At 31.8% G+C, this 16,789-nt stretch overlaps 2 protein-coding genes across 2 annotated transcripts; both read left to right on the top strand.

Annotated features, from left to right (window-relative positions):
• The first annotated feature begins 4,604 nt into the window (after nt 1–4,604).
• LOC111904832 ((S)-8-oxocitronellyl enol synthase CYC2) lies at nt 4,605–6,034 on the top strand. The gene is made up of 2 exons (XM_023900546.3): nt 4,605–5,282; nt 5,388–6,034. The coding sequence occupies exons 1-2, from the start codon at nt 4,621–4,623 to the stop codon at nt 5,851–5,853; spliced, it is 1,128 nt and encodes a 375-aa protein (XP_023756314.1). The 5' UTR covers nt 4,605–4,620; the 3' UTR covers nt 5,854–6,034.
• An 8,866-nt stretch (nt 6,035–14,900) lies between these two features.
• On the top strand, nt 14,901–16,354 carry LOC111904831 ((S)-8-oxocitronellyl enol synthase CYC2). The gene is made up of 2 exons (XM_023900544.3): nt 14,901–15,627; nt 15,723–16,354. The coding sequence occupies exons 1-2, from the start codon at nt 14,984–14,986 to the stop codon at nt 16,186–16,188; spliced, it is 1,110 nt and encodes a 369-aa protein (XP_023756312.1). The 5' UTR covers nt 14,901–14,983; the 3' UTR covers nt 16,189–16,354.
• The last annotated feature ends 435 nt before the right edge of the window (nt 16,355–16,789 follow it).

Genomic DNA, 16,789 nt, shown 5'->3' with positions numbered 1-16,789 from the left:
CAAACATGCACTTCATAACGATCTAATAATCTAGGCAGATCAAACATACGTTTCTACTAAAATATTCATATTCAAACACAAATTCATAAATCTTTACTAATCTAAACACATCCAAACATACATTTCTACTAATCTAAGCATATGTTAGAAAAATATGGTTTAGTGGCACTTGGAAATCTGAGAATCGTGATAATCACTTTCAAATCGAAGTATTTGGGTGGTACTCCCAAATCCTCAATTGGATAAGACTCAGATAAAATCAAAGAGAAAGAAAGAGAGAATGAGATGGTATAATTTTCATGAGTACCAGAAAACTGACTAAAAATTGGTTATATACATTCCTTGTCTGAAAAACTGTCAAAACTGCCATATAACAGTTTTTCTCAACAGTCAAAACTGTTATAAATCCGGGTTTGGTATAAGGATTAATGCAAAGTCAAAAACGGGTCACATATTCAAAATTTGGATTTTCTGATGCATTTTTAACACAGCAATATAACCCAAGGGGCGCTGCCCCCGGACCCCTTGGACCCCGCTCCCAGGGGCGCTGCCCCCGGACCCCCGTTCGTTCAGGGGTTTCGCCCTTAAATGACAGTGTACTTTGATACTTGATCAAACTTAAACAAATGTGTACTCCACACCTTCCTTACTTGTTTAATATTTATCAAGATCATTTTTAGTCAACAAAGTAATCCCATTACACTTAAATAACATTGATGATAACAAATCACCAACAGCATATTCAAGCATACTTTTTATAAATTTATACTAATCTAAACACATCCAAGCATGTATTTATCAAGTTTATAATAATCTAAATACATTTATTACAAAAAGTCTACTAATCAGTAACATAAAACTTAAGGTGTTGGTGGTGGTATATGTTTATGGCCTAAAAAGTCAGTGGTGATGTCGGTCGCTATGGTGGTGTACGTTGGCGGCGATGGTGGCTGCAACTTGGGAGGACGTTGATGAGGTTGGTGACGGTGGAGGAGAGATATTTAGAGAGACATACAAAGCATAAAAAAGAGAAAAGGATGGGAGAAGGTTGTCGAGTGGCTTCCAATGGATTGAATCTTAGTTCTGTTAATCACAAAATGGAGGAGACTTGGAGTTGTTCGTCTCAGGTAGAGAGAGAGAAGAATCTTAGCTTAAGGCTATGAATCGCAGAAAAGAGAAGCAGAAAAGAAGTCTTTTGTTTTAAAGGCAATACCGTTAGGCGCGGTGGGGCATTAACGACCACACTAAAAATGTGGGTAAAGATCGTGTTCTTTTTGGCAACATTAGCGGTGACACCACAAGAGGCCGGTGACATGACATTCAACGCGTCCAACCGAATGTCGCCTTAGTTAGTGGCGGACGCATAACATTTTCGTAGGGGTGGCACTAAATTTTTTTTCCAAATAAATCTATATTAGTAGTGTCACTCGTGTTTTAAGCCGGTGCACCCAATAGAAAAAACATTAAAAAAAAATTACACTACGTGCCGGTGTCGGAACAGTGGCCCGGGACCCCTGAGGCACCACTAAGGTCCGCCACTGGCCTTAGTGTAGTGCAAGATGTTGATGGAGCGCTTTTTGATCCAATAATAAGATACAAAGATCGTTAATCACAACTATTATTCAAATAATTTTACTCAATTTCAATGTTATTACATAGAAACAGGCCCGGCCCAATCACATGGGCGAGTTGGGCTTAAGCCCAAGGGCATCAAAAAAATAGGGGCATACCTATATAATTTTGGCCCAAAAATTAAACCCAATTACTTAATCCAAGAAAAACAACGATCAGGCATCGTATCTGGGGCATCACCGCATCACCGAAATTCTTGAGAGCCAAGTTGAAGAAGCACAATCGTCAAATTGGTTATCCAAAATCTTTGAAAATCGTACTGTGGAAATCGAGGAGTCGCCTCTACCCTCTCGATAGAACGTTCAAATCGATTGAACTATTTGTTGTGCAGTTTGATCTGGCGATTCCCATTCCTTACTCTCAATTTCTGATTCTATTCTCTCTAAAGCTGATACATTCAATCGATATTTTCAACCTTCCATTTTCTGATTTATGAATACTAAGTTCGATTCCTTTTCAACCTAAATCAAGAGACAACAAACGAAGGGAATGATTTCTAATTTGCCAATTTCTATTCTTTATTCTCATTCACACGATTTTTGGGTTAGTATTTCTTCAATTGACTGCGATTTTTCTAACTTGCTGCCATCAATCATCGCTTCTTAGTTCTTAATATGATTATTGTGATTTGTTATAGGAGTTGCTGACTTGGATTTTTTTTATTTTTTTCATAGAGACAACGAACGAAAGAAGGTGGGGTTTCTGATTTCTCTTCTGCTCTTCAACTGATTAGGGTAAGTTCTCTAATCTCTCCTTTTCTTCAAATGATTTTTTTTTCCGTTTGAACACCAAATATGTTGCATCAATCTATCACATTTTAATATGGTTTTTTATGGTTTGTTTTAGGGGTCAAGAGTTTTTATTCTTACTTGTTGGATTTCATTAGTTAGATTATAATATAAAAAACGTAATTTGCTGCTTTGTTTCTTATACAAATTCCAGCTTCAAATTTTGCTGCTTGGTTTCATATATTTATGGTTTATTTCAGGTATAGTTTCTGATTACTATGGTTTGTTTATGATACAATTTTCTGAAATCATTTTCTAAAGTTTTTGTTCTTGTTTCTGTGATGTGAATCAGGACTTGTTAGGTTGATTTCTGTTTATTTTGAAATCTTATTGTGGATTTCTCGAAATCCACTGCTTTGTATTTTAGTCTCTAAAAAGGTATAGATTTACTTCATTGTAATGTTATTAGTCACTAGTTAAAAATGGATTTGTAGGTGATTTTTGTAGGTTTTGTTTGTATTACTTTTTTGACTATTAAATTTACTACATTTTTTAAATATTTTTTATATATTTGTTTTCTCGATCTACGGTACATATATAAAGGACATAAATTTTTTGTCCCGCTCCGGATAATAAAAAACATTGGACCGGCCCTGCATAGAAATATTGCATAAAATGCAAAAAGCACTTAAAATTAAGCTCCACTGATCTCATGAAGCTTGATGATTTTGCGCATGGTTTTAGTTGGTGTATTGGGATCATTAGAGGTTTTATAAATTGGTGCGTCGTTCTTTCATCAGAAGACGAAATCACGAAAAGCATTACGAAGGGGATCATATACATTGACATAAATGATTGAATATAAACATGTGGCTATGTAGGAGATATATATTGATGGAATTTCTGACTAACTAAGCTGGCAATCACATTTTTAAAATTGACTAATATCAACTCATTTGACTAATAATTCGTATTTTTTGTCATGATAGTTTACTAGGTGTGAAACCCGTGTATTACACGGGTTGATTATATATATATATATATATATATATATATATATATATATATATATATATATATATATATATATATATCAAAGTTTAAATATTAAGAATTTTTTAAAATAAATAGACATATTCTAATGAATAAATAGAACCATTATTAAGAAGCATAATATCAATAACTGTTTTGTCATATTTATTAAATTTATTATCATATTCAATGTATTTTAATATATCATATATATTTTTTAAGATTTTTTGCATTTATTATCACATTAAATATATTTAATACTTTACATATATAAATTTAGTATTATGTGTCATATTAATTGATTTAATTCAAAAAAACCACAAAATGACATGTGGATTTAAATTTAATCAAAAAATTTACAAAATCATATGTGACAAATTTAATGAAAAAATGACATTTGGAAAAATGATCTTCATTTATTAGGATAGAATAGGACAAAAGGAAGTAAGTTATTCAATAAATCATGGACAGGTTGCTTTAAATAACGATTTATCTTTTAACTTTTATATTATATTGATATGGACACTCTCCAAGTATTTTTATTGATATTAATAAGGTATTTATAACTCTACCAATTTATACGATATATAACAAATGTTATATATCCACCTTTTGTTTCCAATTATAAAAAATGATGACATGACATTTTTATTGTTTTTTTTTAATGATAAACTAACTTAGTGCTAAAATTCATTCTAACTTAGTCCTAAAATTCATTGTTTTAATTAAACATTTTAGTTTAGGTTTCCTTATACATCTAACTTCGTGAAAAAACAACCCCACAAAATCGAAAGGCTTTTTTTCCTTGAGCCCATGTTAAATCAAAACTCGCAAAATTACAAACATAAAGAAACCTATTTTTAATTTATTGTTGCGTTTATTTTTTCAATAGAATAAATCTTTTTTTTAGATCGATGGCAAAGAACAAATAGTAATTTTTTTGATAAAATAGTTCGAGAGCGGACCCATATGAAATTATCAAAATATGCCGCCTAGCATGTTTCCCATGTTTAATTTTATATATCCGTTAGGTATAAATAAAATAAATTGCTTATAAAAATGTTTGCAAGAAGAGATGAAACTAATCTTTTAAATTAATTTTTCATATTTAAATTGACAGAATCACCTTTTTATATGGTCAATCATATAGGTTGAAAGATCTACATCAATTTCCTATATATTTCCCTATTTCCTTTCTCTTTGAGTCACTCAAACTCTCAAATACAAAATGGAGCAAGGAAACCCAATACCACGGGTGGCTCTCGTCGTTGGGGTCACTGGCATGGTGGGTATAACATTGACCGAGGCCTTGAAGAAGCCATTGGCATTAGGTGGTCCTTGGGCGGTCTATGGTGTCTCACGACGGCCCTTACCCACCTGGTTCCCATCTTCCCTCCTAGACAAACACATCATGTTGGACACCCTAAACCCTGAAAACACAAACAAAATCCTCTCTCCACTCTCGAACCAAATCACTCATCTGTTCTGGATAGCTATATATGCCAACGAAAGTGAAGATCTAAGCATTTCCATGAACTCCACTATGCTATGCAATGTTCTTGGTGCTTTGACTTTGTCACCAAACTCGAATCTTAGTCATGTAGCATTGCAAACAGGCACAAAACAATATTTGGGACCGATTTATGATCCTATCCTTTCAAGGAAAATAATCCCTCATGAACCACCATTCAAAGAGGATTACCCTAGATTACAATTTCCAAACTTTTACTATGCTTTGGAAGATATTATATTTTCATACTCAAAATCTTTAACCTATTCTATACACCGCTCTTCCATAATCATTGGCGCATCTTCAAGAAGTTTTTATAACGCACTTCTTACACTCTCTGTGTATGCTCTAGTCTGCAAACATGAAAACTATCCATTCAGGTGTGTGACTACTGATTAGATTAGATTTTTTACATATGCTTTTTAGAAAAGAATGTTTTTAAACCAAGAAACTAATAAATAAACCTAATCATCTAACGTTTGTAGGTACTTGGGCAACAAGTTCACGTGGGGCCATTTTTGTGATGCATCGGATGCTAGAGTACTAGCTGAGCAGCAAATATGGGCTTCAATCACAAACAGTGCTAAGAATCAAGCTTTTAACTGCACAAATGGTGATGTGTTTACATGGAAAATGTTGTGGGGAGTACTTTGTGATGAGTTTAGTGTTGAGTTTGTGCCATTTGATGAGAAACATAAGTTTAGTTATGTGGACTTTATGAAAGACAAAGGACATGTATGGGAAAAAATCGTGGAAGAAAATGGATTGTACAAGACCAAAATGGAGGAGATCACTTGCTTTGGCGCAATGGATGCTGTTTCAAATTTTCAAATTCAACATGTTTGCAGCATGAATAAGAGTCGAGAATTTGGGTTTTTAGGACATGCAAATACACTTGCAAGCATCAAAATGTGGATCAAGAAACTAAGACAAATGAAAATACTTCCGTAATGCATCGATGAAATTCCAACGGATTAGACATTGTAATGTATGTTGGGCTGTAATACATCAAAGATTATATATGTTGATGGTACTTGTATCGGTAAGGACCTACAAAGTAAGTTGTTTCTCATTCCATAAGATTGTATAATTAAATTTAGAGAAATTAAATATATTATTACTTTTACTGCTAGAGATCTTTCTATCCATTTGAAATGATATTAGATGTATTAAAATATTATTAATTGTATTTAAATATGACATATGTCACGATTTTACATGGATAAAAATATAAAAAGAAAATGTAGGATCATATTTAATTTCTTTTAAATTTTTTGTGCTTAGGCACACATATCCAAGGAATAACTACAACTTCAATTTTGAGTGTTTATAAATATAATTTTATTTATTAAAACCTAAATCCCTAAATATTTCAAAAATAGATAAATATAATATATTCATCCCGTAAATCATGGAAACTAATATAATATTGATCATTTCTTTTATCTTGTTCCCTTCTAATTTTACAACAATGATAATAATAGGTTTTCTTTTTTTTTTTTTTTTTTTTTTTTTTTTTTTTTTTTTTTTTGGTAAGGTTTTTGGATATCATATACAGTGGCGGACGCAGAACATTTTCATAGGGGTGACACTAAAAAAAATTTCAAAATAAATCTATATTAGTAGTGTCACTCGTGTCTTAAGCCGTTGCACCCAATAGAAAAAACACTAAAAAAAACATTAAAAACTTTTTTTTACACTACATGCCGGCGTCGGAGCAGTGACCCGGAACCCTTGGGGCACCACTAAGGTGCGCCACTGATCATATATGTTATGTAGTTAGGACGTATTTGGCAAAAATAGTTGTAAGCTGGAAGCTGTTAACAGGTAGCTAGAAGCCGGAGGCTGTTAGCGAGGAATTGGTAGCTAGAAGCTAGAACCTGTAGCTTTTATTTGTAATACGAGTATTTGAAAAAAAGTAGTCGGAAACTTTTGAAATACGTAAAATTACATAAAATGACAATTGTTTAATATATATATATATATATATATATATATATATATATATATATATATATATATATATATATATTTGGGTAATTGTGAAAATTGATTTCAAAAGTTCATTAGTGTTTTGTTAAATGGTACATGAAATAGTTTTTAAATTTGGAACCTTTAATTTAAACTAAAAGTCAAAAGCTAGAAGCTTGCAAACACTCGGTGTCAATAAGTCTATAAAATAAAATAAGAAAAACTTATTGTGTGAGTTTTTGTTTTACATTTTAGTAATTTATAAGTTCAATAAATAGATTGATAATATTTTATTTATTAATTTGATAAGTTGATATTGGTAGGATCTATAAAAAAGTTTTGGGATTTTTTTTAGTATAGTAGATGTTTATTATGCTTTCTAGATGTAATTTGATTATTTGGGTTAACATTACTTAATTGCCCTTAAGAATGGGAGATTTAATCATCTTCATGAACTTTAATATAGGTGTTGGATACTCAAAGCATGCCATATATGCTCTTATCATTATGTGATGACCTTGGAAAGACATATGAATCAATGTACAAATTTGGTGTACCCTTTTCTATTTTATGTTAAATTTATTAACTTTTTTAAACTTAAAATATATAGTATAACATTTTTATAGGTTTAGAATGCGATAACAGGGGCAAAACAATAGACATTCAAGGGGCAAAACAATACACATTCGAGAGTCATGCACCACCTGTATATATTCCGTATGTCCACATTTCAAATAGGGAAATTTCGTAAATACCATCATTAAGCTTCAAAATATTATATTTGTCTGAAGTATATAAAATCTAAATATCATATTTATCTTTCTTAACTCTAAAAGATATCGTATTGACCTAAATTCAGTTTTTTAAAATCTTTTAATCAGATTTTATATTTTATAACCGTTTTATTTTTTTTAAAAATTGAAAAAATTGCCCACATGAGCTATTCTAAAAGGAATTCTCAGGAAAAAAATGTTGATCACTGACATTGTCCCCAGGAAGGCGTTCACCCTTTCCCTAGTAGTAGATAATAGAAAAGTTACAAACTTTATACATCTTTGATCCCTATAAAACCCAATATCCAATACGAATGAGTAAAAGGGTTTTCAATCTCAATAGCTACAAGGTTACTAAAACTAAAACAAAAATAAAGAAAAACGATACTTAGATGTGATGGTGGATTCACGTAAATAAGCTTTTAGGTGTTTGAGATCATCATGGGTGGAATTAGGCAGCATGGCTTTAGATGATGATGACTCATCTTGTGAACTAAGAACAACACTTGCAAGTATCCTATAATCTCTATGGCGATTACATTTATGGTCAATAACAACTGAATTTGGGTCAAACTATAAGTATTGTAAAAACATAGTTACATTCAATTATGTTTGTTGGTGAATTGTTTCACCAAGTATACTTAAGTGTAATGGATTGACTTGTTGACCAAAATCAATCTTGATGAATATTAAATAAAGAAGGTGTGAAGTACGCACTTGTTGAAGTTTATATAAGATTTAAAGTAAGGGCTAATTTATTTGAAATTGGAACAAAAGATATTTTGAAATGAACTGATAATGGACCAAAATTCAACTCGGAACGAAATAGATCTCAAACCTGATTGTGATGCGAATGCAATTTCATAACGAAAGTGGTTACAGTTCACTTGCGATCGATCGCAACTCGTTGGAATGCAACGCTTCGAAACATTTTGCAATATATTGCATGGGAGCGATTCTCATTGGATCACATCGGAACGATTCATATAGGATCGCATCGTAACGATACATATAGGATCTCATTGTAACGATTTATATAAGATCACATTCGAACGACCAATATCGGAATGTATCGCAATGAGCATGTGTAGCAACCATGCATCACAAATAACTTGGATCGAAACAACTAGAGGTCAGTCTTTTACCCATCAGTTCGTTGTTTTATCCAATAGTTAAAATTAAATGTTTTTGTGTCAGGCTTTGTTGGGTATTCAGCATAACATACGAAAATGTATGTATGCATGCAACCCTAATTGTTGATCTATGTTTTCTCTAATTGAAAATACAACTTTTGAAAATCCAATGGAAAACCCTAATAGTGTTATTATATTTTTGAAATCTATAAAATAAGGTTACGAAAACATACCTTGATTGTTATATAGCAATAACAATTAAAATCCTAGTCTTCTTCAAACTTTGAGAGAAAATGTCACAAGTGTCACACTTCTAGTCGTTGACACCCAAAACAAGCAAGAGGATAAGAGAGAGAGAGAGAGAGAGGAGAGGGAGAGCTAGGATTTCGGCTATTCCTTTTTGGGTTTCAAGTGGCCGAAAATCCTTAAGGGTGAGCGCATATTTATAGTGCAACAAGGACGCCCTGAATAAACCTATTTTGAATATAATATTATTATTTCAAATTGGTAATTATTCACCTCCTTAATTATCCACATCGGATAATCTAGAAACCCTAGATTATCCTTAGGAAATGTGACAACTGTCAAAACTCAGGTTAGGAATCATCTAAAACCTTACCATTTCCTTCTGTACACTAAACTTTACTTTAGAGTTACAAGTTAAATTAGGTTCGCGACTTAATAGATCATTTGGAACAATTAGTGTACCTTAGCTTGTATTGAACAATCACATTGACATGTGAATGAACCAACTATGTGGTAAAGTGCCAAAGTTCAACCTTAAGTCTAAACACAAAACTATGATCGGTAGATCACAACTTAAGGGTATGCTATCAACCCAAAATTTCCATATTGGAACAATCAAATGCTTAACAAGGTTAAGTATTCTAAGAAAATATAAACAAAATTAGATCATAATAATAACTAATTACAAGTTTGAGACAATGTTCATTCAATTCATAATTTCATTTATGAATCAAAAGTACAATTCAAGGATTGTCTAATCCGATTGTCTAATCCTACGTTATTATATTATGAACCCTTATTCCGTTTACATGAACTATATATTTGATTTTTGTAGAAAATGTAAATCATAAAATAATTAATTCCTGCAATTATAAATTAAAATACAAGTCTATAAATTTATTTAAAGAAAAGTACTTGAATGAAAACCAAGAAATAAACTCTTGGAAGTTTATATAATATATCTAGAACTTTTATACAAACTAAATATAACTTTTATAAAGTTCACCACTTTTCAACAAGCCTTTAATCCCTTCTCTCCTCCCAAAATTCGTTTATAGGCTCTTCCATTCCTTTTGTTTTTCTTTTACATTCTCTCTATCACTCTTTCTCTCTCTCTCTCTCACTCACTCATTATTACTCATTTATGCAAAATCCCGAGGTCAGATTTTGCATGTCAATGTGAGAGGGCAAAACCGATCTTAGAGGCATTTTCTGTGGGAGAGATTTTTCCAATTCAGTTTTCAGATGATAACCAACATTTCTCGAGTTTTGTGGCCGATTTTAATGAAGTATAGACCCAAAGAGATGACGAGAGAGATGGTCTATCCAGAGAGACAGAATCTTAATGTCTCTCTTCCTTCTCTCTAGAAACCTCAATTTCTCTCTCTAAAAATCAGCCCTGCAACCACGAATTTTCAACCTTATTTTGGGTGATTTTGAAACTTCATATCCAAGGGTAAGTTCTTATCATACACCTCTTGGAGACCCATAACAAATTTTACAAGTTCTACTCGCTTTCTCCTTCAAAATTTCGATTTCTAAGGCATGTTCTTGCAAAGAACCTTTTGTTTGATCTTGATGTTTGTAGATCACCACCAAAAATATGTTGCATGTTCTGTAAATGGTGTTGATCCATGATCAAACAAAAGTCAAGAGCAAAGGTGAGCACATGCAAGCCTTATCTAGCACTAAAAACCGATTTTTCTAAAGTTTAGTCTCATCTAGCTTGGTTGCATGTAAGATCAAATAGTTAGAAACAAGTATTTCTATAGAATATCTTTAATATAGTGTTTTTATATCTCAATCTAAGCAAAAGAAAATGATATCTTTAGCTAAAATAGAAGTTTGAACTATGTTTTCATGAGTTTTACTCTTCAACATTCTCTCAGATTTGTTTGCTCGACTTTTAAAGGGCATTACTAACTCATTTCTTGACCAAATCACGATATTCTTTTTTTGAAGACTATTTGAGTGAGTTAAATTTTGAACCTAGTTAGCATTACTATAAATCATTAGAAATATGATTTTTGATGATTTTTACAAAACAGTTGCACAAACAACACTTTTTGTGTGATCACTAGTTTTTCACTACATGATTAAGGCCCTTAAACCCCACAATAAATCTGGAGAAAAATATTTTTTAAACTTAATACATCTTTCTCAGAAGACCTAAAGTTTCATGAACAAAAACGTTATATAAGTTTGTACAAAAATTATTGAACTTCCAGCAACATTTAGAACCCATGCACTAGTTAGTGCTACATTTCTAAACTTGTTGGGGTTGAATACCCCATTAAGCTCCAAAATAATATTTAACCAAATTGTTTTATGCAAGCTCATTGTTTCAAAGATGTTCTGTAAAACCCCAAGTGCTAGAACATAATCTTTATTTTTCTACAAAAATAAGGATTTAATGGCCAAAAATTCAAAATAAATACTTGTAGATGAGATAAAACTCTAAACAACTACAAAACTTATTTAAGTACAAAATTTTGTTGCCACATAAATTTTCATACAATTTGGTCACTGGTTGATATTTTATTCATATTTTTCATTTAATTAAAGCATGCATTTACAAAACTGGGTATTAAGGCTCAAGAGCACAAACCAATATTTTTTCTTTGCTTGGGGAACATTGTAAGAACATGTGGAAATTAAATTGGGAATTTTGGCAACTTGTTACTATTTATTTAGAAATTTTCCTATTATTTAGACATAAATTGCAAATAAATAACTAATGGCCTTCAAAAATTCCTTTAAAATTTCATGACACTCATAACCTATGTTAGAACTAGAATATAATTTTTTACAATTTTTGGAGTTCATTTTCATGCCTTTATAGATTTTAGAACACAAGGCACCATGAATTCGATAATACCGATAATGAATCATACTCACTTTGGGCACTTTTACGACACCACTAGTTGGATAGGTAGTTATTAGATAATGGATTAGTGAAAGGTATCTCACTAGAAACTATTTGTTCCATAGGGCAGTAGTAGAAATCGATCTCTAGAACACCGAACCGCGAAGCTTGAACCGCAAACTCTCCCTAGTGAGTATTCACAGCCCCCTTTTTACTGTTTTCATGTTTTGGGGTGGAAAGCATGCTATTATTTTAGGAGCTATCTGTACTATATTAATGAACTTGGAATGATCTTGCTTTATGAAATTAATGAACTTGGAATGATCTTGTTTTATGAACTTAATGAACTTGAAATGATCTTGTTTTATGAACTTAATGAACTCGGAACGGTATGGTTTTATGAACTTAATGAACTTGGAACGGTATTGTTTTATGAACTTGATGAACTTGGAACGATACTCTTTTATGAATTTGTGCTATGAACTTTATACGTTGAACTCTTGATATGAACTTTGTGATATGAATTTGTTATAAACTTTGTATGTTAAGTCCTCGAGAGAACCGAACTACAACCTATTAAATCCTATTTCGAGCCGATGGTCTTATGCATAGCGCTATTTGGGGTACACAGCTCCCACTCACCCAGAACCATGAGTGCATATTTCCGTGAACTGACATCATGGCAACCATGGACATGATGGAATGGGGGAAGAATGGCCATTAAGCTTGATTGTGAACGGAGCGCTTTGCTGGCATTCAACACTCATTTTGAGTTTGAACTTTTGTGAACAAATTTATATTTTCTTACTGAAATGATGTACCTATATAAACCTGTGAACTCACCAACTATTTTATAGTTGATCATCATTTTTGCAGGCTTTTCAGGGAACGGTCAATGATATAAATTAGACATCAACAAGAATTTGCACCTGATGTTTCTTTTGTTATGTATTAGACTTTGTACTAGGGAACTAAAATGTAATTATAGAAACGTAAACGTCTTTCCAAAAGTCGCAAAATATGCTTCAAACAAAAATCGATATGGAGATTTTGAAGATGAAAGTAGACGATCTCGAAGACGAAGATTTGAAAGTTTTTCTCGCGATGAAAGACTCTATTCGAACTCAATATAGGAATAGGGGTAGGTTTTTTTAGTTATGTTTGGAATTTTTAGGTGTTTTATTTTTATTTTTATTTTTTTATTTTAATTAATATAATTTTTTTAATGTAATGTGGTATTTTATTTTAATGAAAAACTATTATTAAAAAAATTATATGTTTTTAATGTAATTTTGAATTAAATTTAATTAAAAAAAATGAGGTGGACTGGTATGTTTAATATAGGTACGTATCTCATGATTAGTGATAACGAGTGTGATGATGATGTGACACCAGGTCTCTTCACTCTTTGGATAAAATCAAATTATCCAATTGGACAATTTGGATCGGACTATTTGGTTCGGATATTCGGATTTTTTGATTGGTTTTTAGCAAAACCGAAGTATTATTTTTGATTTTGGATTGGTTTTGGTTTATAAAATAAAAACCGAAAAGTCCAAAAAACCGAATTCCAATTTATATTTTCTTCTTTCTAATATATATTTTTAATAATTTATAAATTTACTAAATTATTCTTTTAGTATATTAAAATTTTCATCTATTATAATATTTTAATATGTACTTATTATAAAAAGAATTTGTATAAAGTAGTACACTATAATATATTTTTCCTGATAGATGTTTATAAGTTTTAATTCACAACTAATTAAATTATATTATTTTAGTTTATATTATAGAGTAAGTTAATACTAAAGTTATATATTTTTTGAAATGTCTTGATTCTTGAAAATCGAATTGTAAAAAACCGATTCAACCGAATTATAATTTGGTTGGATCGGATCAGATTTGATTTTAGTTTGTACTATTTGGATCTATGTTTTGAAAACCAAAATTAATTTGGATTCATTTGATCGGATCGAATTAAACCTATGCATCCAAACGAACACCCCTAATGACACCCACTACTATAATAATTAATGGTTGGTATAATAGATGACTTAATACAACATATTTTACTCTCCGATGTAAATGTAGTTTCTATTTTATCAATTAAAAGAACATACTTGCATTTCTAAATTAGTGGTTTTCCGGAGTATTCATGAGTTTGCCCATAATTTTTTGGGGTTTTCGTGTAACTGACAAACTCAATATTAGCAAAAAAATTAATTAATTAATTAATTAATAAAATCGATCAGTGCAACGCAGGGGCCTTTTTACTGATTGATATTAAATTTTATGTTTCTATTTTTATGTAGGACATACTTATAACTCAATCTATACAATATATACCAAATGTTAAATATCACCCTTTTATTTCCAATTATAAAAAACGACATGACATCTTTTTATTGTTCTGATTCCATCAAATGATATTTTGTTTTATATTTAATTTTTAACTACTTGTTTTAATTAAAACATTTTTGTTTATAATTTCCGTATGACACAAGAAAACGCCACAAACTTGGAAGCCTTTTTTTTTTAAACCAAAGTTATATCAAAACCCACAAACTTACAAACCTAAAACACCTAAATTTGTTAGTGTTCTTCCATTGATGATATGATCTATTGTGTTTAGTTTTATTCAATAAATTAATCTTTTTGTAAACGCGCGGCAATGAACGAATGAATTATTTGACAAAATAGTTTAAGGGCGGACCCATGTGCGAAAGCCGAATAATGGGGGGGTGTTTAATTTTTTATATTAAGTATTAAAATAAATTTTGATATTCGCATAATGTGGCGTGTTTTAACTTTATATATATCCATCCATTGGGCATAAATAGAATAAGTTGTTTATTAAAATGTTTTCAAGATATGATGCCCTGCAGATTTGTTGGCCTGTCCCATTTTGCTATATTTTTTTAATTCTAATTGGAAAGACATGAAATTAATTTTCTGTATTAGTCTTTTTTATATTTATATTACTATAAATTTTTTTTTTAAGTGGTTAATCATATAGGTTGAAAGTTCTACATTCTATATATTTCCCTATATTTCCTTCTTTTTCACTCACTCAAACTCCCACACACACAATGCCACGGGTCGCTCTCATCGTTGGGGTCACTGGCATGGTGGGTGTAACCATGACGGAGGTCTTGAAGAAGCCAACGACATTAGGTGCTCCTTGGACGGTCTACGGTGTCTCACGACGGCCCTTACCCACCTGGTTTCCATCTTCCTTCCTTGATAAACACATAATTTTGGACACCCTAAACCAAGAAAACACACACAAAATCCTCTCTCCACTCTCGACCCAAATCACCCATCTTTTCTGGTTAGCTATATATGCCAACGAAAGTGAAGATTTAAGCATTTCCATGAATTCCACTATGTTATGCAATGTCCTTCGTGCTTTGACTTCTTCACCAAAGTCAAGTCTTAGTCATGTAGCATTACAAACAGGCACAAAACAGTATTTGGGACCGATTTATGATCCTATCCTTTCAAGCCAAATACACCCTCATGAACCACCTTTCAAAGAGGATTACCCTAGATTACAATTTCCAAACTTTTACTATGCTTTGGAAGATATTATATTTTCATACTCAAAATCTTTGACCTATTCTATACACCGCTCTTCCATAATCATTGGTGCATCTTCAAGAAGTTTTTATAACGCACTTCTTACTCTCTCGGTGTATGCTCTAGTCTGCAAACATGAAAACTATCCTTTCAGGTATGTAATTTGATCTATTTTTTTTTTTTTGCATATGCCCAGAATGGATTTAGATCAAGAAAGTAAAAAATAACCTAATCATCTAATGTTTCTAGGTACTTGGGCAACGAGTTCACGTGGGGTCACTTTTGCGATGCATCTGATGCTAGAGTGCTAGCCGAGCAGCAAATATGGGCTTCAGTTACAAACAGTGCTAAGAATCAAGCTTTTAATTGCACAAATGGTGATGTGTTTACATGGAAAATGTTGTGGAAAGTACTTTGTGATGAGTTTGGTGTTGAGTTTGTGGCATTAGATGAGAAAGATAAGTTAACTTATGTGGACTTTATGAAAGACAAAGGAGAAGTTTGGGAAAGAATCGTGGAAGAAAATGGATTGTACAAGACCAAAATGGAGGAGATCACTTGCTTTGGCGCAACAGATGCTGTTTTAAATTTTCAGATTCAACATGTTTGCTGCATGAATAAGAGTCGAGAGTTTGGGTTTTTAGGACATGCAAATACACTTGCGAGCATAAAAATGTGGATTGAGAAACTAAGACAAATGAAAATACTTCCGTAGAGGTGTGCTATTCTCTTCATCTCTTGTATCTATGAAACTCCAACTGATTAAACATTGTAATGAATGTCAGACTCTAATACTCCAAAGAATATATATGTTGCTTGTACAAGTATGTAAAAGTGGATGGAGGCACACTCTAGTTTTCCGCTCCGGGGGGGGGGGGGGGGTTATGGGGGAATGATGTCGAGTTCTATCCGTGTCTAAAGCAGAGAATCCCTTTAAATGGGAAACTGGGTTGCTAAGGATGTTGTTATTATCTCTTCACAGAGGGATTAAACTCGGGTTCGTTGGGTGTTATGACATACTTGTTGAGGTCGAATGTTGTTTTTGGATGTCGAAGGTTGTCTAGTTCATGAATAGTATCGAATATTTGTATGTTAAGTTTATTATAAAAGCATTTTGTATCGAAGCTTTAGAGTTTTAGTCCCTTATAATTTTTGTACGCTTTCTGTGTCCCTATAAATATGGGATGAGTACTATAGTTAGATAGAAACTTTGTATTCGCATTTGTGCTCTCTAATATTCTCTGTATTAAAGCGTAATCAAGCCAACTATATTTTATTTAGATTTTGTGTTCTTAATTCTTTCATTACTCTGATCT

Source organism: Lactuca sativa, chromosome 2 (genome assembly GCF_002870075.4).
Source record: "Lactuca sativa cultivar Salinas chromosome 2, Lsat_Salinas_v11, whole genome shotgun sequence".
Taxonomy (NCBI): Eukaryota; Viridiplantae; Streptophyta; class Magnoliopsida; order Asterales; family Asteraceae; genus Lactuca; species Lactuca sativa.
Note: the sequence above shows the minus strand (reverse complement) of the source record. Positions and strands in the feature narration are given on the sequence as shown.